The following is a 24,313-nucleotide window of genomic DNA, read 5'->3' on the forward strand; positions in this document are numbered from 1 at the left end:
CATATCTCTGCCATACCGAGGTAACTAGCATTGGACCGTAACCACTCCTTATAGTCATGCTTAGGCAGTTAAGATATTGGCCCTTGCTGATCTTAGGTGGACCCTTCCAGCGCTTGGCGGGCTACATTTCTATGGCTGCTCTAGCTACTGGATGTTTTATATACGGTCTTTAATTATGTAACATTGTGGGATATGTAGGCAGTAGGTTGTATTGATAGCTCCATTTGGTCATGCCTGTGGCCCGGAGATGTATATCAACGCTATTGGGTAGTCACCTTTAGCCACTTAATATGGTGGCTCTCAGTGTATCCGGTGGCGGGATATTTTGCTTTCTATATATGGAGATGCTTAATAGTTAACCTATCGTCCCGCCCCCATGTTACCTCCCCTTCCTCTTTGTCTTCTCTGTGCTCTTTTTTTCTCGCTCTTCTTTCTATGTCACTTATTACCTAAGGTGGATATAGTCAATTTTACGTCCCTACATATTTGATGTGAGGGATCCTGCATCTGAATATATAAATATATTTTATTTATTTTTATTTATTTCAGGTACTTATATAGCGCCGTCAATTTACGCAGCGCTTTACATATACATTGTACATTCACATCGGTACCTACCCTCAAGGGGCTTACAATCTAAGGTCCCTAACTCACATTCATACATACTAGGGACAATTTAGACAGGATCCAATTAACCTACCAGCATGTCTTTGGAGGGTGGGAGGAAACCGGAGTACCCGGAGGAAACCCACGCAGGCACAGGGAGAACATGCAAACTCCAAGCAGGTAGTGTCGTGGTTGGGATATATATATATATATATATATATATATATATATATATATATATATATATATATATATATATATATATATATATCTATCTTTGGTCCTATAGATAATCATTGGTTTAATACTATTCTGCCTTAGATACGATCCGATGCACACCAGACCGTTGAGGTGACTCTGACATCACCGTTTAATTACCGGATGAGGGTCCATCCACTCTACTTTAACTACTTCAATACCGGGCACTTTCACCCCCTTCCTGCCCAAGCCAATTTTCAGCTATCATCGCTGTCACTGTTTAAATGACAATTGCGCGGTCATGCTACACTGTACCCAAACAGAATTTTTATCATTTGTTCCCACAAATAGAGCTTTCTTTTGGTGGTATTTAATCACCTGTTTTTTTATTTTTTGCTAAACAAATAAAAAGAATTAAAATTTAGAAGAAAAAAAAAAAAAAGTGTCACTGATAGATGGCATTGATAGGCATCACTGATGGCACTGGCATGCAGCTGCCTGGTGTTCTAGGGTGGCATACATGGTGGTCCTGTGTGTTGGCATCCCTGGTGGCACCCTGGTGGTCCTGGGTGGGCATCCGAGGGGGGGCTGCGCTGATAAACAATCAGCACAGACCCCCCCTGTCAGGAGAGCACTACTCGCATCTGTCGGACACGAGTGAGGAAAAGCCGATCAACGGCTCTTTCTGTTTACATCGTGATCAGCCATGATAGGACACGGCTGATCACGTGGTAAAGAGCCTCCATCAGTGGCTCTTTACCGAGATCGGTGTGTCATACTGACACACCATGGATCCCTGCGGGCGTGCAAGAGCGGTCGTTCTGGAGGGCCGCCATTTGACGGTGGGCGGGCGCGGCAAGTGGTTAATGATGCAGTCGGTACAGAGTTAATGTCATAGAATTTGACGAGCACTAATAGTGTTAAACAAATTTTGTATTAATAAAAATATATATTATATATAAAAATTCATTGTAATTGATACTGTTATCTTTTTGTAACTCAAATATTGATATAGATACACGTTGAGCTGCCAAGAAGCAGACAAAAGGTCTGTGAAATGCGTCAACTTACTGAACATACAAGCATGTCTAAAGCTTTTATGGATTGAGTATCATTTTTGGTCAACTTTGTATATGGCCTAATGCTACCATTGATTACATTTGTATATACTTTGTAATAAATTCATATTTTATTATCATCCATTGTGTATGTGCTTACCTCAGAGCCAGTGACATATCAGGGAAAGTAGTGCTCTCTCTAATTTTTAATTTTGTTTTAACTAAATTTTCTGGTGTGTGTGTGTGTATATATATATATATATATATATATATATATATATATATATTACATACACACACTTTTGTGTTTTTTCATGCGTTCCGGTGCATTTTACCATGTTCCAGTACAGTCCAGTGCAAGAAAAATGCAGCATGTTTTACTTTTTTTCTGGAACTGGAATGCCCTGTAACTGACCGCACTGATGTTAACTATGTCATTGGAAACCATATAAATCCATGCATTTTTGATGCAGAAAAAAAAATGCACTTGACTGCATGTGGTGTGAACTGGCCCTGAAAGTTAAAAAAAAATCCCACATTTTGTGGAGGCCCCATAGTAGAGAGGAAATCGATTCTCCAATGGGGACACAGGGTTTTGCCTTTAGTTCATTTTTCACCATCTCCTGGAATGTGTGTGATGGAAGATAGAGAGAAATGTTATATTATACACACACACAGGCCTGGTTCACACCTATGCGTTTTTTTTTTTTAGTGCTTTTTGCAGATTTTCACTACAGTCCATTTAACATGGTTTCCTATGGAACACAATCTGCAGTGCAAATCTGCAAAAAGAAGTAAAAATGCATAGGTGTGAATCAGGCCTAAAGGCACGATATGAAAATCGGAGGTAAAATTTCATCTGAATGATCTGGCGATTTTCTGATCATTAGTATGGTGCTTCCGACAGCAAATTACATTTTTTTTTTTTTACGGAGACTAGCATGCAACAAAAAACAGACAAACGGTTGTCTGAAAATCTGATCGCGTGTATGAGGCTATCGAATTTTCCCCAGTACTGAAAGCAAGTGAAAAGTCAACATTTTGAAAACGCTCTAGCAGTACACACCAAACTGAGCATGTGCAGAGTGCCCACAAGGCCTTGTACTATCAGGAGATTGATTGGGGACAGTGTAAGAAGGGGAGGGTCAGAGAAGACATCAAACAGCTTTTTTTTAAACAAAGGAGAGATTTAACCCCTTAGGTTCCACAAGAAAGAAACAGTCTCTTCAATGGGTGCATACCGCATGCAAAGGGAAGCACAGTCTGGGAGAAAAGCTGGTAAAGGTTCGTTCTATGTGAAAGATTTGCCCATGTATGGCTACTCTAACTGGACATAGATGTATATTTGCCTGGGGAAAAAAAAACTGGGAGGACCTTCCTGTGACAGAATAATAACTGGCTGTGAACAAGGGAAAAAACAAAACAACATTTTGAGAATAGGAATAAGGGGGGTGGGGGGTGCTTGTTGCCGTGACAACTAGGATAGGATTTTCCTAATTCTGGAGAGATTTCCTCTTGTTTCCTGCAATGTTTACAGATCAGGAAGTGATGGGAAATCTCTCTCCAAAGGGACACTTTCTGTACAGAAACCTGGCAGGGGTTAACTTTCCACTCTGCCTAAAACTAAAGAAAAAAAAAAAAGGAAAGAAGGATTTGCCTTAAGAGTTAGTTGAACATGGTGAGAAATGTGTGCAGGTAAGGGGGCGGCATGTCCCAGCAGCACACAGGTAAACACAGTGCAGACGCCTGGGGCAGGGAGGGGGGAGTGCTGCTGAACCTGGTGGGGGGTGATGTTTGTTATGGAGAGGCTTACTCCATAGATACGGCTAAGAAGCACAACAAAGACCAAGCAGTACCGGGGGAAAGGCTCTGGGAGAAGCAGGACAGGGTGCAGAAGGACAGGGAGGAGCGACACACATGGGGCACTGGAGGGAGAATGGGACGAGCCTCTGACTGGAGCACGGCACAAAGACATGAGGAGAGCAGCACACACTAATCCCCAGGTGGGAGAAAGAAGAAGTCTCATACGTGGACGGAGCACAGAGCCAGCAACTTTTCCACATTCCCCACCCCGGGGAAAACCAAACAACAACTTACCGACACACACGCACAGCACATCCAGCAGCACGTAAACGTTCCTCCGGCCGGGCAACATCCTCCCTCCTCCGCCCGCTCCGGTCCGTGCTCCGGGACCAGACTGACTGACTGAAGCGGCCCCGCCCACCCACAATCCAGGGAGCCTGCCCTTCGGGTGACGTCACGCCGGACTCACCCGCTTCCCTCAATTAACCCCCGCCTCCTTCTCCCAGTGATAACCAGTAATTAGAACTTGTCACATGGACGGCCCAGGGCGCTCTACACAGGGACGGCACTGCCTTGGGTGACCCTCTCCCTACAAATAATAGATCTGTGGACATACATACCTAATGTTGTAAAGCGCTGCGTAAACTGTAGGCGCTATATAAATCCTGTATAATAATAATAATAATACATGACTGCTTATTTATACAGTTCCAAGAAGGAAGTTGTCAAAGGAAATCTTAAGGCCCCTTTCACACTGGGACGGGAGGTGCATTGGCGGTAAAGCGCTGATATTATTAGCGGTGGTATTCGGCTGCTAGCGGGGCGGTTTTACCCCCGGTAGCGGCCGAGAAAGGGTTAAAAACCACCGCGGTGCTTTGCTGGCGGTATAGCAACGCTGCCCCACTGAGGGCTCTGAAGATGCTGCTAGCCAGTGGCGTCACTAGGGGGTGGCTTTTAGGGCTATAGCCCTGAATCTGGGGTCCATAGCCTCTGCAAGGGTCTCCAAGGGGAGGGGAGGGGAGGTTCTCTGAGGACCCTGATGTAATGGGGGGGGCTCTCTGGGGACCCTGATTTTAAGGGAGAAGCTCTCTGGGCACCCTGATGTAAGGAGGGGCTCTCTGGGGACCCGGATGTAAGGGGGGGCTCTCTGGGGACCCTGATGTAAGTGGGGGGCTCTCTGGGGACTCTGATGAAAGGAGGAGGCTCTCTGGGGACCCTGATGTAAGGAGGGGCTCCCTGGGGAGCCTGATGTAAGGATGATACATGACTGCTTATTTATACAGTTCCAAGAAGGAAGTTGTCAAAGGAAATCTTAAGGCCCCTTTCACACTGGGACGGGAGGTGCATTGGCGGTAAAGCGCCGATATTATTAGCAGTGGTATTCGGCTGCTAGCGGGGCGGTTTTACCCCCGGTAGCGGCCGAGAAAGGGTTAAAAACCACCGCGGTGCTTTGCTGGTGGTATAGCAACGCTGCCCCACTGAGGGCTCTGAAGATGCTGCTAGCCAGTGGCGTCACTAGGGGGTGGCTTTTAGGGCTATAGCCCTGAATCTGGGGTCCATAGCCTCTGCAAGGGTCTCCAAGGGGAGGGGAGGTTCTCTGAGGACCCTGATGTAATGGGGGGGGCTCTCTGGGGACCCTGATTTTAAGGGAGAGGCTCTCTGGGCACCCTGATGTAAGGAGGGGCTCTCTGGGGACCCGAATGTAAGGGGGGGCTCTCTGGGGACCCTGATGTAAGTGGGGGGCTCTCTGGGGACTCTGATGAAAGGAGGAGGCTCTCTGGGGACCCTGATGTAAGGAGGGGCTCCCTGGGGAGCCTGATGTAAGGATGATACATGACTGCTTATTTATACAGTTCCAAGAAGGAAGTTGTCAAAGGAAATCTTAAGGCCCCTTTCACACTGGGACGGGAGGTGCATTGGCGGTAAAGCGCCGATATTATTAGCAGTGGTATTCGGCTGCTAGCGGGGCGGTTTTACCCCCGGTAGCGGCCGAGAAAGGGTTAAAAACCACCGCGGTGCTTTGCTGGCGGTATAGCAACGCTGCCCCACTGAGGGCTCTGAAGATGCTGCTAGCCAGTGGCGTCACTAGGGGGTGGCTTTTAGGGCTATAGCCCTGAATCTGGGGTCCATAGCCTCTGCAAGGGTCTCCAAGGGGAGGGGAGGTTCTCTGAGGACCCTGATGTAATGGGGGGGGCTCTCTGGGGACCCTGATTTTAAGGGAGAGGCTCTCTGGGCACCCTGATGTAAGGAGGAGGCTCTCTGGGGACTCTGATGTAAGGAGGGGCTCTCTGGGGACCCGGATGTAAGGGGGGGCTCTCTGGGGACTCTGATGAAAGGAGGAGGCTCTCTTGGGACCCTGATGTAGGGAGGGGCTCTCTGGGGACCCGGATGTAAGGAGGGGCTCTCTGGGGATCGGATGTAAGAGGGGGCTCTTTGGGGACCCTGATGTAAGTTTGGGGCTCTCTGGGGACTCTGATGAAAGGAGGAGGCTCTCTGGGGAGCCTGATGTAAGGAGGGGCTCTCTGGGGACCTTGATTTAAGGGAGAGGCTCTCTGGGCACCCTGATGTAAGGAGGAGGCTCTCTGGGGACTCTGATGTAAGGAGGGGCTCTCTGGGGACCCGGATGTAAGGGGGGGCTCTCTGGGGACTCTGATGTAAGGAGGGGCTCTCTTGGGACCCTGATGTAAGGAGGGGCTCTCTGGGGACCCGGATGTAAGGAGGGGCTCTCTGGGGACCGGATGTAAGAGGGGGCTCTTTGGGGACCCTGATGTAAGTGGGGGGCTCTCTGGGGACTCTGATGAAAGGAGGAGGCTCTCTGGGGAGCCTGATGTAAGGAGGGGCTCTCTGGGGACCTTGATTTAAGGGAGAGGCTCTCTGGGCACCCTGATGTAAGGAGGAGGCTCTCTGGGGACTCTGATGTAAGGAGGGGCTCTCTGGGGACCCGGATGTAAGGGGGGGCTCTCTGGGGACCCTGATGTAAGTGGGGGGCTCTCTGGGGACTCTGATGAAAGGAGGAGGCTCTCTGGGGACCCTGATGTAAGGAGGGGCTCCCTGGGGAGCCTGATGTAAGGATGATACATGACTGCTTATTTATACAGTTCCAAGAAGGAAGTTGTCAAAGGAAATCTTAAGGCCCCTTTCACACTGGGACGGGAGGTGCATTGGCGGTAAAGCGCCGATATTATTAGCAGTGGTATTCGGCTGCTAGCGGGGCGGTTTTACCCCCGGTAGCGGCCGAGAAAGGGTTAAAAACCACCGCGGTGCTTTGCTGGCAGTATAGCAACGCTGCCCCACTGAGGGCTCTGAAGATGCTGCTAGCCAGTGGCGTCACTAGGGGGTGGCTTTTAGGGCTATAGCCCTGAATCTGGGGTCCATAGCCTCTGCAAGGGTCTCCAAGGGGAGGGGAGGTTCTCTGAGGACCCTGATGTAATGGGGGGGGCTCTCTGGGGACCCTGATTTTAAGGGAGAGGCTCTCTGGGCACCCTGATGTAAGGAGGAGGCTCTCTGGGGACTCTGATGTAAGGAGGGGCTCTCTGGGGACCCGGATGTAAGGGGGGGCTCTCTGGGGACTCTGATGTAAGGAGGGGCTCTCTTGGGACCCTGATGTAAGGAGGGGCTCTCTGGGGACCCGGATGTAAGGAGGGGCTCTCTGGGGACCGGATGTAAGAGGGGGCTCTTTGGGGACCCTGATGTAAGTGGGGGGCTCTCTGGGGACTCTGATGAAAGGAGGAGGCTCTCTGGGGAGCCTGATGTAAGGAGGGGCTCTCTGGGGACCTTGATTTAAGGGAGAGGCTCTCTGGGCACCCTGATGTAAGGAGGAGGCTCTCTGGGGACTCTGATGTAAGGAGGGGCTCTCTGGGGACCCGGATGTAAGGGGGGGCTCTCTGGGGACCCTGATTTTAAGGGAGAGGCTCTCTGGGCACCCTGATGTAAGGAGGAGGCTCTCTGGGGACTCTGATGTAAGGAGGGGCTCTCTGGGGACCCGGATGTAAGGGGGGGCTCTCTGGGGACTCTGATGAAAGGAGGAGGCTCTCTTGGGACCCTGATGTAAGGAGGGGCTCTCTGGGGACCCGGATGTAAGGAGGGGCTCTCTGGGGACCGGATGTAAGAGGGGGCTCTTTGGGGACCCTGATGTAAGTGGGGGGCTCTCTGGGGACTCTGATGAAAGGAGGAGGCTCTCTGGGGAGCCTGATGTAAGGAGGGGCTCTCTGGGGACCTTGATTTAAGGGAGAGGCTCTCTGGGCACCCTGATGTAAGGAGGAGGCTCTCTGGGGACTCTGATGTAAGGAGGGGCTCTCTGGGGACCCGGATGTAAGGGGGGGCTCTCTGGGGACTCTGATGTAAGGAGGGGCTCTCCTGGGACCCTGATGTAATGAGGGGCTCTCTGGGACCTGGATGTAAGGAGGGGCTCTCTGGGGACCGGATGTAAGAGGGGGCTCTTTGGGGACCCTGATGTAAGTGGGGGGCTCTCTGGGGACTCTGATGAAAGGAGGAGGCTCTCTGGGGAGCCTGATGTAAGGAGGGGCTCTCTGGGGACCTTGATTTAAGGGAGAGGCTCTCTGGGCACCCTGATGTAAGGAGGAGGCTCTCTGGGGACTCTGATGTAAGGAGGGGCTCTCTGGGGACCCGGATGTAAGGGGGGGGCTCTCTGGGGACCCTGATGTAAGTGGGGGGCTCTCTGGGGACTCTGATGAAAGGAGGAGGCTCTCTGGGGACCCTGATGTAAGGAGGGGCTCCCTGGGGAGCCTGATGTAAGGATGATACATGACTGCTTATTTATACAGTTCCAAGAAGGAAGTTGTCAAAGGAAATCTTAAGGCCCCTTTCACACTGGGACGGGAGGTGCATTGGCGGTAAAGCGCCGATATTATTAGCAGTGATATTCGGCTGCTAGCGGGGAGGTTTTACCCCCGGTAGCGGCCGAGAAAGGGTTAAAAACCACCGCGGTGCTTTGCCGGCGGTATAGCAACGCTGCCCCATTGAGTTCAATGGGAAGGAGCAGTGTATACACCGCTCCGAAGATGCTGCTAGCCAGTGGCGTCGCTAGGGGGTGGCTTTTAGGGCTATAGCCCCGAATCTGGGGTCCATAGCCTCTGCAAGGGTCTCCAAGGGGAGGGGAGGTTCTCTGAGGACCCTGATGTAATGGGGGGGGGCTCTCTGGGGACCCTGATTTTAAGGGAGAGGCTCTCTGGAGACTCTGATGTAAGGAGGGGCTCTCTGGGGACCCTGATGTAAGGAGGGGCTCTCTGGGGACCCTGATGTAAGGAGGGGCTCTCTGGGGACCCTGATGTAAGGAGGGCTCTCTGGGGACCCGGATGTAAGGAGGGGCTCTCTGGGGCCCCGGATGTAAGGGGGGCTCTCTGGGGACCCGGATGTAAGTGGGGGGGACTCTGATCAAAGGAGGAGGCTCTCTGGGGACCCTGATGTAAGTGGGGGGCTCTCTGGGGACTCTGATGTAAGGAGGGGCTCTCTGGGGACTCTGATGTAAGGAGGGGCTCTCTGGGGACCCTGATGTAAGGGGGGCTCTCTGGGGACCCTGATGTAAGTGGGGGGCTCTCTGGGAATATACACACACACACACACACACACATATATTACTGTATATACATGTGTATGACCGCCCAAGTGTATGACTTTCTTTACTACGTGGCTATGGGCTCTAGCCCCAGATCTTTTGTAGACCTAGCAACGTCCCTGCTGCTAGCAGGACTTTTTTCAGCATCCTGCTAGCGCACCGCTCCAGTGTAAAAGCCCTCGGGGGTCGGTTTGCAGGCGCTATTTTTAGCGCAATAGCACCTGCAAACCACCCCAGTGTGAAAGGGGTCTAAGACCCCTTTCACACTGTCAGCGCCCAAAAAAACGCTGGTAAAGCGGCGCTTTACCAGCGTTTTTCGAGAGCTAGCGGGGGTTAAAAGCGCCCTCTAGCTCTCGAAAAATGATGGTAAAGCGCCGCTTTACCAGCATTTTTTGGGGGGCTGGCAGTGTGAAAGGGGTCTGGCCGAATAAAGGGTTAAAAGCACCCACAAAGCGCCGCTGCCAAGGCGCTTCCCATTGATTTCAATGGGAAGGGGCACTTTAGGAGCGGTGTATTCACCGCTCCTAAAGCGCTGCAAAGAAGCTGCTTGCAGGACTTTTTTTGACGCCCACTCGGGCTTTCACATTGGGATTGCAGATGAGGTTTCTTTCAGGCGCTTTACAGGCGCTTTTTTTAACGCTAAAGCACCTGAAAACCGCCCCAGTGTGAAAGGGGTCTTAGGCCCATACACACGATCCGAATATCGTGAGACCTTTTTCGCTTAATAGACGCAAGTAGAAATTGAATAGGTAAATAAAGTCACAAAAACTCTCGTGTGACAGGAAAAAAAAAATCGGTAGTGATGTCATGTGTTGTAATGTATTTGTATTGTATTTTTCGGATGACAACTATACTGACTAAACAAAAATCATTCGATCTGGAATCGTACGAGGAAAATTTTTGTGCTGGTCCAATCTAATAGTTACATAGTTAGTCAGGTTGAAAGAAGACACAAGTCCATCTAATTCAACCATAAAAAAATAAATAAAAAATATCATACTATCCCATACTCACAGTTGATCCAGAGGAAGGCGAAAACCCCCCAGATTATATAACCCCCAATAATATTGGATAAACTGTCGTGATTGGCTCTCGAAAGTAGTGTACACACACAATCCGAAAATCGTACGATTCTTCCTCGGACGACAGTTTTCGTACGATATTCGGATCGCGTGTACGGGCCATAAGACCTCTTTCACACTGACGTTTGAAAAAAGAAACGCCCTGTGCTTTTGTCACACTTGCGCTAGCACCGCAATGGGCGTTTTTAAGGCGTTTTTGAAGCGTTGGCGTTAGCTAACAACTCCTCCCCCCCTACATCACTTCCTGTGCACTTCCTTGAACTTTGTGAAGGGAAGAGAGAAGATTGAGTTTGCTGAGCTGCTGTTGCTGTTTGTGCTCTTATATTGGGAAACTATCCTTAAACTGAGGCAGCGACGTCGTTTTTGGGTTCATCCCATTTTACAAGTGCACTCCTCAAGAGGACAATTGCTATATCAGGACTTGAGAGTGCACCCAGAAAAGTTATGCAATTACACTCAAGTGAGCAATGCAACATAAGATAAAAAAATCAATATATGGAGCTGTGCTCCAAATAAAATAAAATTTAGATGCTATAGTAGTTCATATACAGTGCTATGTGTACAAGAAAAAGTGGCCTTACATTGCAATAGATACAATCGATATTCCCGAGCTGTCTGAGCTGAAAAAAAAAAAATAGTGCTTGGTTGCAGCAAACACAAACTGGATCAAACACCACCCACCAAAAAGTATAATAAAAAATGAATATATGGTTCTGCGCTCCAAATAAAATAAAATTAAAGTGCTATAGTAGTTCATATACATTAAAAGTAATTTAGAAATACTAATTAAATTCAAATACTAAAAACAATACAAAACAAATCTACAGTGATGAATAATTAATAAGTGATGGGTATTACATGTGCAATAAGTAAAAATATTCCAATATGGTACGGTATCCAAAGACAATATAGGTCTGAATGGAATAAAGTGCAAGTGCCATAAAAGTTCACAGTGAATATTTATCTTCACAAAAAGTGCTGGTGATTATAGTGTTAAGTGCTGGATTTCAACTAGCATATGTGAGGATGTGACTTGAGTGATCCTTTTCTTCAGTGCGATTACACCTAAAGGTGCAGTGGCTCCTTACCTTACTTCTGTAAGGTAACAGCATAAAGATAGCCAGGGGTGATCCAGATTCTAGAGTCCTGCAATCGGTCTCCCTGAGTATTTCCTTATGGATGGCGATCTGTATGGAGCCTGGTGAATGCTTCTTATATATGTATGTTTGCTTTCTATGGATTCTTAGCAGTGGAAATCCTCTCAGGAAAACGCATCAGCAGATGGAGATAAAAGGAGAATGGGGGACCCCAATAGTGAAGTGTATAAAACTAGTATTTATTCTTTTACAGTGAAAATAAGGTACTCACATAAAGCAGTTTAAAACAAGGTAAAACATGAACAAGCAGCGAGCTCGCGGCCTGAAGTCACTTCCGGTGCCCATCTATTCCGACGCGTATCATCACGATCACGTGACTTCATCAGGGAATACATATGAGCACTGGAAGTGTCCTTAAATAGGTTTAATGTTATGTGCTGACAAGCGGCCATTTTCTTGAAGTCCCACAATTAAAACAATAAGGCAACCGTTTTTTAGTAGATGTTCATGAGACTACTGCAGCCATTTTCTTGTAGCCCATAATGAGTAAACAAAAACGGCTGAGGTTTTTTTGTGCAAAGCTTAAATATTGAACACACAATCTGCGATCCTAATCACTAGAATAGATTCGATTTTGATGTTATGTATTACTAGGATAACCCGAATCACAACAAATATTATAATGTCAAGAAAAATAATTTCTAAGTGTGTGTCTATCTTTCGTTGTACGAGACAAAAGGTGCTGGGGACACCGGAAATGATATTGATGCCTCAACATATCTCATGTATACAAAAAATATGAGAAGAGTAAAACATAGCCTATATACAGGAAAGAAGAGTAAAATAATCTATAAAATAAATATATTAAAATCAATAATATATATATTTATAAATGTAAACTACCAATTTAACCCTAAAAAATTCTTAAAATCATTTTCTTTTATTAAAAATCACTGATAATACAGTTAAGTTGAATTCAATGTGCAATCCCCGTGGTGCAAAAGTGTCCAATATTAAAATTCATTTAGACTCTAACTGACTAAGGGTCCTTACTTTATGACCACCGAACGACTTCATATGTTGTAACACAGAAGGAGCTGTCTACGCTTTGGAATGTAGCTGTGGGCTACAATACATAGGGCGTACAAAAAGACCTTTGAAAGTATGCATTAAAGAACATGTACAGAATATTATTTAATTATTATTTCTGAATGACTTTTAGTGTATATGATCTTGTACATGTAGCACTGTATATGAACAACTATAGCACTTTAATTTTATTTTATTTGGAGCGCAGCACCATATATTGATTTTTTTATTATGCTTTTTGTTGGGTGATATTTGACCCAGTCGGTGTTTGCTGCAACCAAGCACTATATATATTCTTTCAGCTCAGGCAGCGCGGAAATATCGATTGTATCTATATTAGTGGCAACGTAAGGCGACTTTCTCACTGAAGTGGGTCCGTTAGCAGTAAAGCGCCGCTAGTTTTACCAGCGCTTTACTGCTGTTATAGCGGTGCTTTGAACCCCCCAGAAGGTGTTAAAAAGGGGTTAAAAGTGCCTGCTTAGCGCTGCTTTCAAAGCGATTTGAAATTGGCGCCTATTCATTTTAATTGGCAGGGGCAGTGGAGGAGTGGTGTATACACCGCTCCTGCACCGCCCCAAAGATGCTGCTTGCAGGACTTTTTTTCTGGCCCTGCAAGCGCACCGCCCCAGTGTGAAAGCACTTGGGCTCTTACACTGGGGCTGCAGAAGAGGCAGTTTACAGGTGCTATTTATAGTGCAAAAACGCCTGTAAAGCGCCTCAGTGTGAAAGTGGCCTAAGTGAAATTCTTGATTTTTGTTGTTTGGTCTGCCCTTTTCACACTTGTTAGACTTGTCCTGCGACTTTGGACTACAAAGTCGCAGGACAAGTTGAACCCTATGATTTCCAACGAGTACCGTTCTTATCTGTGCGACCTCAAAAATAGTCCCAGCACTCAATTGTTACGACTTTGATGCAACTTGAGGTCCCTAGACCTCAAGATAACACAGGCATTGCTTCAAGTAGCATATTCTCTGCAAAATCGTGCAACTATTGTGTCGCACAAGTGTGAAAAGGGCCTAAAAATATTAGCATACGCCTTGCATATGAGTAGCATAGTTGCTATAAGATTAGGGCTAGAATAAGGGGTAGCATAGGACTATGGTTAGCAAAGGACTAAGGTTAGGGTTAGCATAGGACTAGGATTAGGTTAGGGTTAGGGTTAGCATAGGACTAGGGTTAGGGTTAGCATAGGACTAGGGTTGGGTTAGCATATGACTAGGGTTAGGTTAGGGTTATCATAGGACTAGGGTTAGCATAGGGTTAGGGTTAGCATAGGACTAGGGTTAGGTTAGGGTTAGCATAGAACTAGGGTTAGGGTTAGCATAGGGTTAGGGTTAGCATAGGACTAGGGTTAGCATAGGGTTAGGGTTTGCATAGGACTAGGATTAGGTTAGGATTAGCATAGGACTAGAGTTAGCATAGGACTGGGGTTAGGTTAGGGTTAGCATAAGACTAGGTTTAGGGTTAGCAAAGGACTAGGGTTAAGTTAGGGTTAGCATTGTAAAGGAAATTTGTAAGTTCTGTATATAATGGTATTCTATTTTGTATGTATTGCACACTGCCCTCACTGTGCACACGGCACTAATAATGTTTTCATTACATGTTTCCATTCTTTTGAGTCCTGATTAGAATTAGTCTGCCTATGTTATGGCCCTTGTTACCATAAACGTACAATTGTAATATTAATGTGATACCTACGTAATCATGTGTATAAAAACCTTCAATTGCATCATAATAAAGCAGAACAGTTATTTGGAAAGATGCAGAGTGTATCTATTGTGTCTGTCTGAGGATAGGAGTTGCCTATCTATAAAATTCCATGTCAGATGGCGAGCGTTGCCTAGGAGGAGGATTTAGACGTGACCATGAGAATCTGATACGAGGAGCTTGAGACGATCCGGGAATTTCTGATAATCAGCTGGATGAGGTAAGCATTTTGCTTACATTTGAGTTATCAGACTTCCTTGATTGGTACGACATTTTTGTGACAAAGGGTACCTATTTTACTCCCCTTAACCAAACTGTATTGATTGGTGGTTATATGTTATGTTGTCACTGTCTACTGTCCATCGGAGTGTTATAGATAAGAAAGGGAAGAATAGTGCTCTTCACAGGTATACAGTCAGGTCCATAAATATTGGGACATTGACACAATTCTAATCTTTTTGGCTCTATACACCACCACAATGGATTTAAAATGAAACAAACAAGATATGCTTTAACTGCAGACTTTCAGCTTTAATTTGAGGGTATTTACATCCAATCAGGTGAACGGTGTAGGAATTATAACAGTTTGTATATGTGCCTCCCTTTTTAAGGGACCAAAAATAATGGGACAATCGGCTGCTCAACTGTTCCATAGCCAGGTGTGTGTTATTCCCTCATTATGCCATTTACAAGGAGCAGATAAAAGGTCCAGAGTTCATTTCAAGGGTGTTATTTGCATTTGGAATCTGTTGTTGTCAACTCTCAATATGAGATCCAAAGAGCTGTCACTATCAGTGAAGCAAGCCATCATTAGGCTGAAAAAACAAAACAAACCCATCAGAGAGATAGCAAAAACTTTAGGTGTGGCCAAATCAACTGTATGGAAATCCTTAAAAAGAAAGAACGCACGGTGAGCTCAGCAACACCAAAAGACCCGGAAGACCACGAAAAACAACTGTGGTCAATGACCGAAGAATTCTTTCCCTGGTGAAGAAAACACCCTTCACAATAGTTGGCCAGATCAAGAACACTCTCCAGGAGGAAGGTGTATGTGTGTCAAAGTCAACAATCAAGAGAAGACTTCACTAGAGTGAATACAGAGGGTTCACCACAAGATGTAAACCATTGGTGAGCCTCAAAAACAGGAAGGCCAGATTAGAGTTTGCCAAACAACATCTAAAAAAGCCTTCACAGTTCTGGAACAACATCCTATGGACAAATGAGACCAAGATCAACGTGTACCAGAGTGATGGGAAGAGAAGAGTATGGAGAAGGAAAGGAACTGCTCATGATCCAAAGCATACCACCTCATCAATGAAGCATGGTGGTGGTAGTGTCATGGCATGGGCATGTATGGCTGCCAATAAAACTGGTTCTCTTGTATTTATTGATGATGTGACTGCTGACAAAAGCAGCAGGATGAATTCTGAAGTGTTTCGGGCAATATTATCTGCTCATATTCAGCAAAATGCTTCAGAACTCATTGGACGGCGCTTCACAGTGCAGATGGACAATGACCCAAAGCATACTGCGAAAGCAACCAAAGAGTTTTTTAAAGGAAAGAAGTGGAATGTTATGCAATGGCCAAGTCAATCACCTGACCTGAATCTGACTGAGCATGCATTTCACTTGCTGAAGACAAAACTGAAGGGAAAATGCCCCAAGAACAAGCAGGAGCTGAAGACAATTGCAGTAGAGGCCTGGCAGAGCATCCCCAGGGATGAAACCCAGCGTCTGGTTATGTTTATGCGTTCCAGACTTCAGGCTGTAATTGACTGCAAAGGATTTGCAACCAAGTATTAAAAAGTGAAAGTTTGATGGATGATTGTTAATCTGTCCCATTACTTTTGGTCTCTTAAAAAGTGGGAGGCACATATACAAACTGTTGTAATTCCTACACCGTTTATCTGATTTGGATGTAAATACCCTCAAATTAAAGCTGAAAGTCTGCAGTTAAAGCACATCTTGTTCGTGTTATTTCAAATCCATTGTGGTGGTGCATAGAGCCAAAAAGATTAGAATTGTGTCAATGTCCCAATATTTATTGACCTGACTGTATGTAGTACATCTGCTAGATAAAGTAGTTTAGAGGCAAGAGGGTATCGGCACAAGTACAGAAGAGAGAAGACTGACCAGTCATTATGGGCATTAAATAAGTAAGGGAATGAAGGGTAAGAGACCCTCAAAAATGCCCAACGCAAGAGGAGCACTATAAAATATATGAAGACGGTGCGGTTCTGCCTATACTGAGCCCCTAGATAAATGGTTAGAGTGGACAGGAATCCACAATGGGTAACTGGGTTACCAAAGTCCACAGGGACTAAGAATCATGCAGAGTAAACAGCTAGAGTAACAGCTATCTATGTGAGCAGGATGTATCAAGGGTGACAATTAACACTAGACAGAAAGGGACATTTTGATGTTAAGTTGTGGGATAAATTTGGGGTCAGGCACTACAACTAGTAAAGTCAAAACAGAGAAATGAGATTAAAACAGAATACTTTATATGTTGTCAGAGAGGGAAGATGGGATGAACACTATGGCTGCCCGTCTGATCATAGAATCATAGAAGCTAGCAGTATGTGAAGTATGGGATTACAATACATGGGGTGCAAGGGATCTCAAAACAAAATAAGGAAAGCAGAATTTAAACAGGGAAATATTAAAGAGTTGAAAGAAAGTAAGAGAATGATATCCATGCATTGTGTACAAATGGGAAAAATGTAGGTGATTTTAGAAAGATATTGGTGTATGTGTGTGAATGCTGGAACCTTTAGTTCTACGTCTTGTGAGTGATGTTAGCTCTCTGCAGACCACCTTCCTTTTCTCTGTCTCAAAAAAGAATGTGCTGGGATGAGACATTAGTGACAAGGACACCCATGATATGACTACACGTATATCATAACAAAATGTGCCAGGTTAATTAATCTAATGATAAACAATGTGAACACAATTATCTTGAATCTGTTTTCCAAACATGGTAAAATAAAGGTTACATTAAACCATGTATTACACAAATCGAGTATCCTTTGATAGTGGAAACAGTGCATTAAAAAAAGGTAAAAGTAAAATATCCTCCTTTAAGGAAATATAGCTGTGGATATATATTAGAATTAGGGTGTGATATTGAGATTATCACTTGAGTATTAATTTCTGATATGAGTTTAACAATTTTATTAATAATATAGATATATTGTAACTGGTTTAGACAACCTTTGGTTGGGAATGAAATGCAGGTTATTGGGGAAATTTGTAAGATGGTATTAGTTTATATTAAGATAACAATATTGTAATTTTACATTTATACAATTAACTCTTATTGAGAGAAAAAAAAAGATTACAATGAGGTTGTTAATTGGAATACAGCTGCCATAATATTTAACAAAGCCAAGATGAATGGGATACATAAGAAGTTTTTCTACAAAAATGAAATCTAAAGGTCTGATAATAACTTGATGTGTGGTCCATGATGTGAAAGTAATAATAAATAAAATGTAAATATAACAGACCCATCACATCAAGTCCACACCCCCTGTTAGGATAGATGCCACCTGCAGCCAGTTGTTGTTTTATAGTTTTTGATTTGGCTGAGAGCTTTCTGTTCTGTCATATACAGATTGTTGGTCCTTTTGTTTTTATTTATTTTTGAAGTCCAAAGCAGAATGTGTGGATTGTGAAATGGTGTGCCCTTTTTCTTTGTAAGTGCAGTGGTATAAGCAGTAGAATACTTTGGATTTATGGACATGCATAACCGCAGGGTATTGTTATCATTTATTATGTTATGTTGCTAAAACTAACAACAGATCAAGCAATGAGAAATTATAATATTGTTATGAAAAAAGTTGTCTTTTTGAACATGGAGTTCTTACACAAACAGCATGATAGAAAACAAGCCATTGTAATATATTTATGCAAGCTGGACCCAGTAATGAAGGGTTCACCCCAATATATCAGAGCTGTAGCTTTATGCAAAGGTGCTATTAGACAAAGTATGATCAACATGTACAAATAAGGGGTCCATATAGTGAACTTTGTGTTGAGTTATTCACTTTACGGACAACCCAAAGGACAAGGGGGCACTCTTTACGTCTAGAGGAAAAAAAATGTCATCTCCAAATACGGAAAGGTTTCCTCACAGTAAGAGCTGTGAAAATGTGGAATAGACTGCCTCCACAGGTGGTTCTGGCCAGCTCAGTAGATTGCTTTAAGAAAGGCCTGGATTCTTTCCTAAACGTACATAATATAAATCAGTACTAACATTTATAGGTAAAGTTGGTCCGGGGAAAATACGATTGCCTCTCGGGAGATCAGGAAATAATTTTTTCCCCTGCTGTAGCAAATTGCATCATGCTCTGCTGGGGTTTTTCGCCTTCCTCTGGATCAACTGTGGGTATAGAATTGGGTATATGGGATTGTATATTTTTTTTTATGGTTGAACTGGATGGACTTGTGTCTTTTTTTAACCTGACTAACTATGTAAATTTGTAAAGTTACAGAAATTATTTTGGTCAAATATTTCATTTTTAATGGTCCCACATTCTGTGCAGCAAATATACAGCTAACTAAATGTTTGTTTAATAAAAGGTTCAAAATATAAATTTGTTTTGTTTGTTTATGTACAAATCTTACAATGAAAAATGCATACATTTGAATCCAGCCACCTTATTGCCTCTCTTGGAGGAGGCTGGAGACAAAGGAAAACCACATGTGTTAAATTGATGGTGTAGGAATCAGCTGCTATGAGCCCAGTGCAGGACACACTCCCTGAAGACCCAGATATTTAATTTTTTGTAGATTTGATCCCGGTTTTATACTGAGGATGGCAATACCCATACTAAGTATGCAGTTTATCACCCAGAAGGATACTCTGTATTCAGAGTCTTTTGGATCATTTTCCCCAGCTCACGAAGCAGAGCTCCATGTTTTAGCAAAGCCTGCGAGTTATAAAAAGAGTATATATTTATATAGTCAAGATATAGAGAGCTTTTGGTTCCATTTGAAGGGCCAGAAGTTTGTTAATTTGTAAGACAAAAACAATTCCATAGCTCAATGGCAGCGAAGGTGCCAGTGTGTCCTCGGACCATATATACGAACAGTAACAAAAAACTGGCCGCTGCCCCCACCTATAACTGGCCTTCACAGCAAGGAGCACATGGAGGGGCATATACATGTAAGACAAAAACAATTCCATAGCTCAACTCACCAACCAGTCTGCTGACCAACCAAATTAACTTGTCTAACCGTCTGTTAAAAGCAGGGGTTTAGTTAGCACACATTTGCAAACGCATGTGAAAGCTGCAAGGCCTCATCACGGCACCCTTTGTTGCTTGCAGTCCTAACACTACAAATTTATAAGTGTCTCCACAGTGGAAGCACATGGATGGAATGGATAGATGTGGGGCAGGTGAGCCTGGAGGCAGCCCAAGCCCTCTTAAAGGAACAGGAGCACACTGGACACCCAAATTAACCTGTCTAACCGTCTGTAATCAAGCATGCCAAGTTAATTTGATTGGCTGTTTTCAGCCTTCCAGCTTCTTGATGAGGTAGCCATATTAACATTAAAAGTCACACATGGAAGCAGACCAGGCGACTAAGAATTCTGCATTACAGCCCCGGACACTTGCTGGGTCTGTGCAACTCACAGATTCCACCCTAGTTCTGGCCCAGTATAGCTGGGTTTAATAATTCAACTTTAAGGACCCCAGAACGGGAAGAACAAGGACAAAGATGCAACTTCTTATGAAACAGGACTTTGGAAAAATGTGATCTTTTAGGTCTGCCAGCAACTCTTTCCCCTCCAGCTTGACACATGGACCGTGTCATCAGTCACAAGAAGTTATAGCTGCCTTAGTAAATGAGCGTGGGATAGAGCCAGGGTTCACCACAGTTGTTTTTATAACATACCACTTCTTGTTTTACCTGTTATCAAAGGTGTTAACAAAAGCTGAACATCCCTTCCAGAGATTACAAAAAGATATCCAGATACCAAAGTCAGGATCTTACGAGTATGCATTTTGTCTGTATGGACATGATTTCTGGATGTCCAGTGGCAAATGTTACTGCAAAAGCCACATTAAAAAGTGTTATCAGAAGTAGTTTGTAAGTACAGAGTGCCAGAATCTACAGAGAGTAAAGGAGGAAATTACGTAGGTCTGTGAGTGTACGTAGGTCTGCACAGAGGTCTGCGAGTGCACATAGGTCTACACGTAGGTCTGCGAGTGCACGTAGGTCTGCACGTAAGTCTGCGAGTGTACGTAGGTCTGCACGTAGGTCTGAGAGTGCATGTAGGTCTGCGAGTGGTCTGCGAGTGCACGTAGGTCTGGGAGTGGTCTGCGAGTGCATGTAGGTCTGCGAGTGCACATAGGTCTGCGAGTGGTCTGCGAGTGCACGTAGGTCTGCGAGTACCTGTGTATTGTCTTGAGTATTAGTGTCAGGAAGCTAGTTGTTAGGTAATTTGGACAAGATATAATCCCCAATCCTCATTAAATTTAATAGGTATGATGCCCGGCGGGTGTGGAGAGGCGACTCTTTGTACATCTTGCGGCATGTATGCATTCCTTGATCATCCGATCGAGGGTGAATACTGCTGTGCAAAATGTAAGCGCATTGTTTCCCTGGAAGCCCAGGTTCTGAATCTGGGGAAGCAACTGTCAGAACTGAGAAGTCCCTCCATACTAAAGGAGAGCCAGGAACATACATGGCAGGTGCAGGCACTAGAGATGGGTGACAATCAGGAAGGGTAGAGGGGGAAGTGCCAGGGAGGCCGATCCAGGGCTGAAGCATCCCAATAAGTACGCTCCATTGAGTGACATTGATGAAACCAGTCAGGGACCAGCACTGCTGGAGCTGAGGGACTCTCCTAGCTGCCAGGGGAAGAACTCCTCCTGTTAGAGTGGGGGGGGGAAGCGAAGGGAAAGGAAAGACAGATTCTGGTGGTAGGGGACTCAATTCTTAGAAGGACAGAGAGGGCAATCTGTAACAAAGACCTGAAGCACCGAACATTATGTTGTCTACCGGCCGCTCGGGTTCGGCACATCACACATCTGGTGGACAGATTACTGGGAGGGGCTGGGGAAGACCCAGCTGTCATGGTGCACGTTGGCACCAATGACAAAGTCAGAGGCAGATGGAGTGTCCTAAAGAACCATTTTAGGGACTTGGGCACTAAATTGAGGAAAAGGACCTCCAAGGTAGTATTCTCAGGAATACTACCGGTACATCGAGCCACACCAGAAAGGCAGAGGGAGATTAGGGAAGTAAACAAGTGGCTGAAGAGCTGGTGTAGTAAGGGGGTTTGGGTTCCTGGAGGACTGGGCCGACTTCTCAGTCGATAACCGGTACTATAGATGGGACGGACTGCACCTAAATGAGGACGTTGCAGATCAGCTTGGAATGAAGATGGCCAAAAAGTTAGAGGGGTTTTTAAACTAGGTGATGGGGGGGAAGGGTCCAGAGGTAGAGATAGTCAGCGAGGAACATATTCCAGAGAGCAGTATTGGGAGCATTAGTGGTAGGTTGACCAAAGCACAAAAACCCAAGGTAAGTATAGTAGCAAGTCCTAGATGCAATCTCGTAACACCCAATACGAGGATAATATGCGTCCGGTCTAAACTACGTGGCATGTTCACCAATGCCAGGAGCCTGGGGGACAACATGGGTGAACTAGAGATACTGTTGTACGAGGAGGATTTGGATTTTGTGGGAATTTCAGAGACCTGGTTCAACAGCTCTCATGATTGGCTGGCACACAATCAAGGGTATACCCTTTATCGCAAGGATAGAGAGGGTAAAAAAATGGGAGGGGTATGCCTATATATCAAGAATAATGTACAAGTGAATGTGAGAGATGACATCACTAAGGGAGCTAGGGAATCCTTATGGGTAGAGCTCCATAGGGATGAAGCTAAGGGGAAAATAATACTGGGAGTATGCTATAGGCCCCCTAACCTGAGGGAGGAAGTGGAGACAGATCTCCTATCACAATTTGGATTAGCAGCAAGGATAGGAAGTGTTATCATAATGGGGGATTTTAATTGTCCAGACATAGACTGGGCGGAGGGAGCCGCGCATTCATTTAAGGCTCGCCAGTTCCTTAATGTCTTGCAGGACAATTTTATTGGTCAGATGGTAGACGCACCAACTAGAAATAAAGCATTACTGGATCTGTTGATTACCAATAGGGATGAGCCGAACACCCCCCGGTTCGGTTCGCACCAGAACCTGCGAACGGACCGAAAGTTTGCACGAACGTTAGAACCCCATTGACGTCTATGGGACCCGAACGTTCGAAATCAAAAGTGCTCATTTTAAAAACTAATTTGCATGGTATTGTCCTAAAAAGGGTTTGGGGACCCAGGTCCTACCCCAGGGGACATGTATCAATGCAAAAAAAACTTTTAAAAACGGCCGTTTTTTCGGGAGCAGTGATTTTAATGATGCTTAAAGTAAAAAAAAAAAAAAAAGTGAAATATTCCTTTAAATATCGTACCTGAGGGGTGTCTATAGTATGCCTGTAAAGTGACGTGTGTTTCCCGTGTTTAGAACAGTCCCTGCACCAAATGTCATTTTTAAAGGAAAAAATCTCATTTAAACTGCTTGCGGGTTTAATGTAATGTCGGGTCCTGGCAATATGGATGAAAATCAGTGAGACAAACGGCATGGGTACCCCCCAGTCCATTACCAGGCCCTTTGGGTCTTGTATGGATATTAAGGGGAACCCAACACCCAAATTAAAATAAGGAAAGGTGTGGGGCCACCAGGCCCTATATACTCTGAACAGCAGTATACAGGTGGTGCAAACAAGACAGGGACTGTAGGTTTGTTGTTAAGTAGAATCTCTTTGTAATTTTGAACGGGTACATTTTTAACGTGTTTAGCTCCAGCCAAAAAATCTTTTTTAAGCTTTTTGGAAAACATAGGGAAGGGTTATCACCCCTGTGACATTTGTTTTGCTGTCTTTCCTCCTCTTCAGAAGATTTCACCTCACTTTTTGTCCCAATGGATTGGAAAGCATCAGTGGAAAGGAGAAATGTTTTTCCCATATTAACTCTTACAGGAGAGAATTTCCCTTCCTAGGGGTAGATTTCATCTCACTTCCTGTTGTCTCCTTCCGTTTGCAAGTAGGAGTCGTTTGTAAGTTAGTTGTTTGAAAGTAGGGTCCTGCCCTATATACTCAGCAGAAATTTGGGCCTTAGGTGTTGCTGTGGCCACAACACTGTAAGCCCTCACAGGGCCCTGCTGTGAAATATTAGATCAAGAATTGTAATTACATGCCCCTGTTGAACAGGAGCTGAAAAATTAGGCCTTAGGCACTGGTGCTGGTGCCACAACACTGCAACCCCTCACAGACACTCTAGTTGGAACGCAGGAACGAGCCCTGCTGCAAAGTATTGCATCAAAAATTGTAATTACACGCCCCTGTTAAACAAGGGCTGAAAAATTGGGCCTTAGGCACTGGTGCTGGTGCCACAACACTGCAACCCCTCACAGACACTCTAGTTGGAACGCAGGAACGAGCCCTGCTGCAAAGTATTGCATCAAAAATTGTAATTACACGCCCCTGTTAAACAGGGGCAGAAAAAATGGGCCTTAAGCACTGGTGCTGGTGCCACAACACTGCAACCCCTCACAGACACTCTAGTTGGAACGCATGAATGAGCCCTGCTGCAAAGTATTGCATCAAAAATTGTAATTACACGCCCCTGTTAAACAGGGGCAGAAAAAATGGGCCTTAGGCACTGGTGCTGGTGCCACAACACTGCAACCCCTCACAGACACTCTAGTTGGAACGCAGGAACGAGCCCTGCTGCAAAGTATTGCATCAAAAATTGTAATTACACGCCCCTGTTAAACAGGGGCAGAAAAAATGGGCCTTAGGCACTGGTGCTGGTGCCACAACACTGCAACCCCTCACAGACACTCTAGTTGGAATGCAGGAACGAGCCCTGCTGCAAAGTATTACATCAAAATTTGTAATTACACGCCCCTGTTAAACAGGGGCTGAAAAATTGTGCCTAATTCACTGGTGGTGGCGCCCAGAACCAAAAATGTTCTTACAAGCTATCAGCGTGATGATTGAGGAGGAAGAGGATAATTACT

At 45.2% G+C, this 24,313-nt stretch overlaps 1 protein-coding gene across 1 annotated transcript in view; it reads right to left on the reverse strand.

Annotated features, from left to right (window-relative positions):
• The window catches only part of PLPP2 (phospholipid phosphatase 2), a 58,412-nt gene extending 54,307 nt beyond the window's left edge, over window positions 1-4,105 (reverse strand). The window contains exon 1 of the mRNA XM_073593974.1: window positions 3,960-4,105. Within this exon, the coding sequence (XP_073450075.1) occupies window positions 3,960-4,017 (58 nt within the window). The 5' untranslated portion in view covers window positions 4,018-4,105. The remainder of the gene's footprint in view (window positions 1-3,959) is intronic.
• Between the last annotated feature and the right edge of the window lie 20,208 nt (window positions 4,106-24,313).

The sequence above is a fragment of the Aquarana catesbeiana genome, linkage group LG01 (assembly GCF_042186555.1).
Source record: "Aquarana catesbeiana isolate 2022-GZ linkage group LG01, ASM4218655v1, whole genome shotgun sequence".
Classification (NCBI taxonomy): Eukaryota; Metazoa; Chordata; class Amphibia; order Anura; family Ranidae; genus Aquarana; species Aquarana catesbeiana.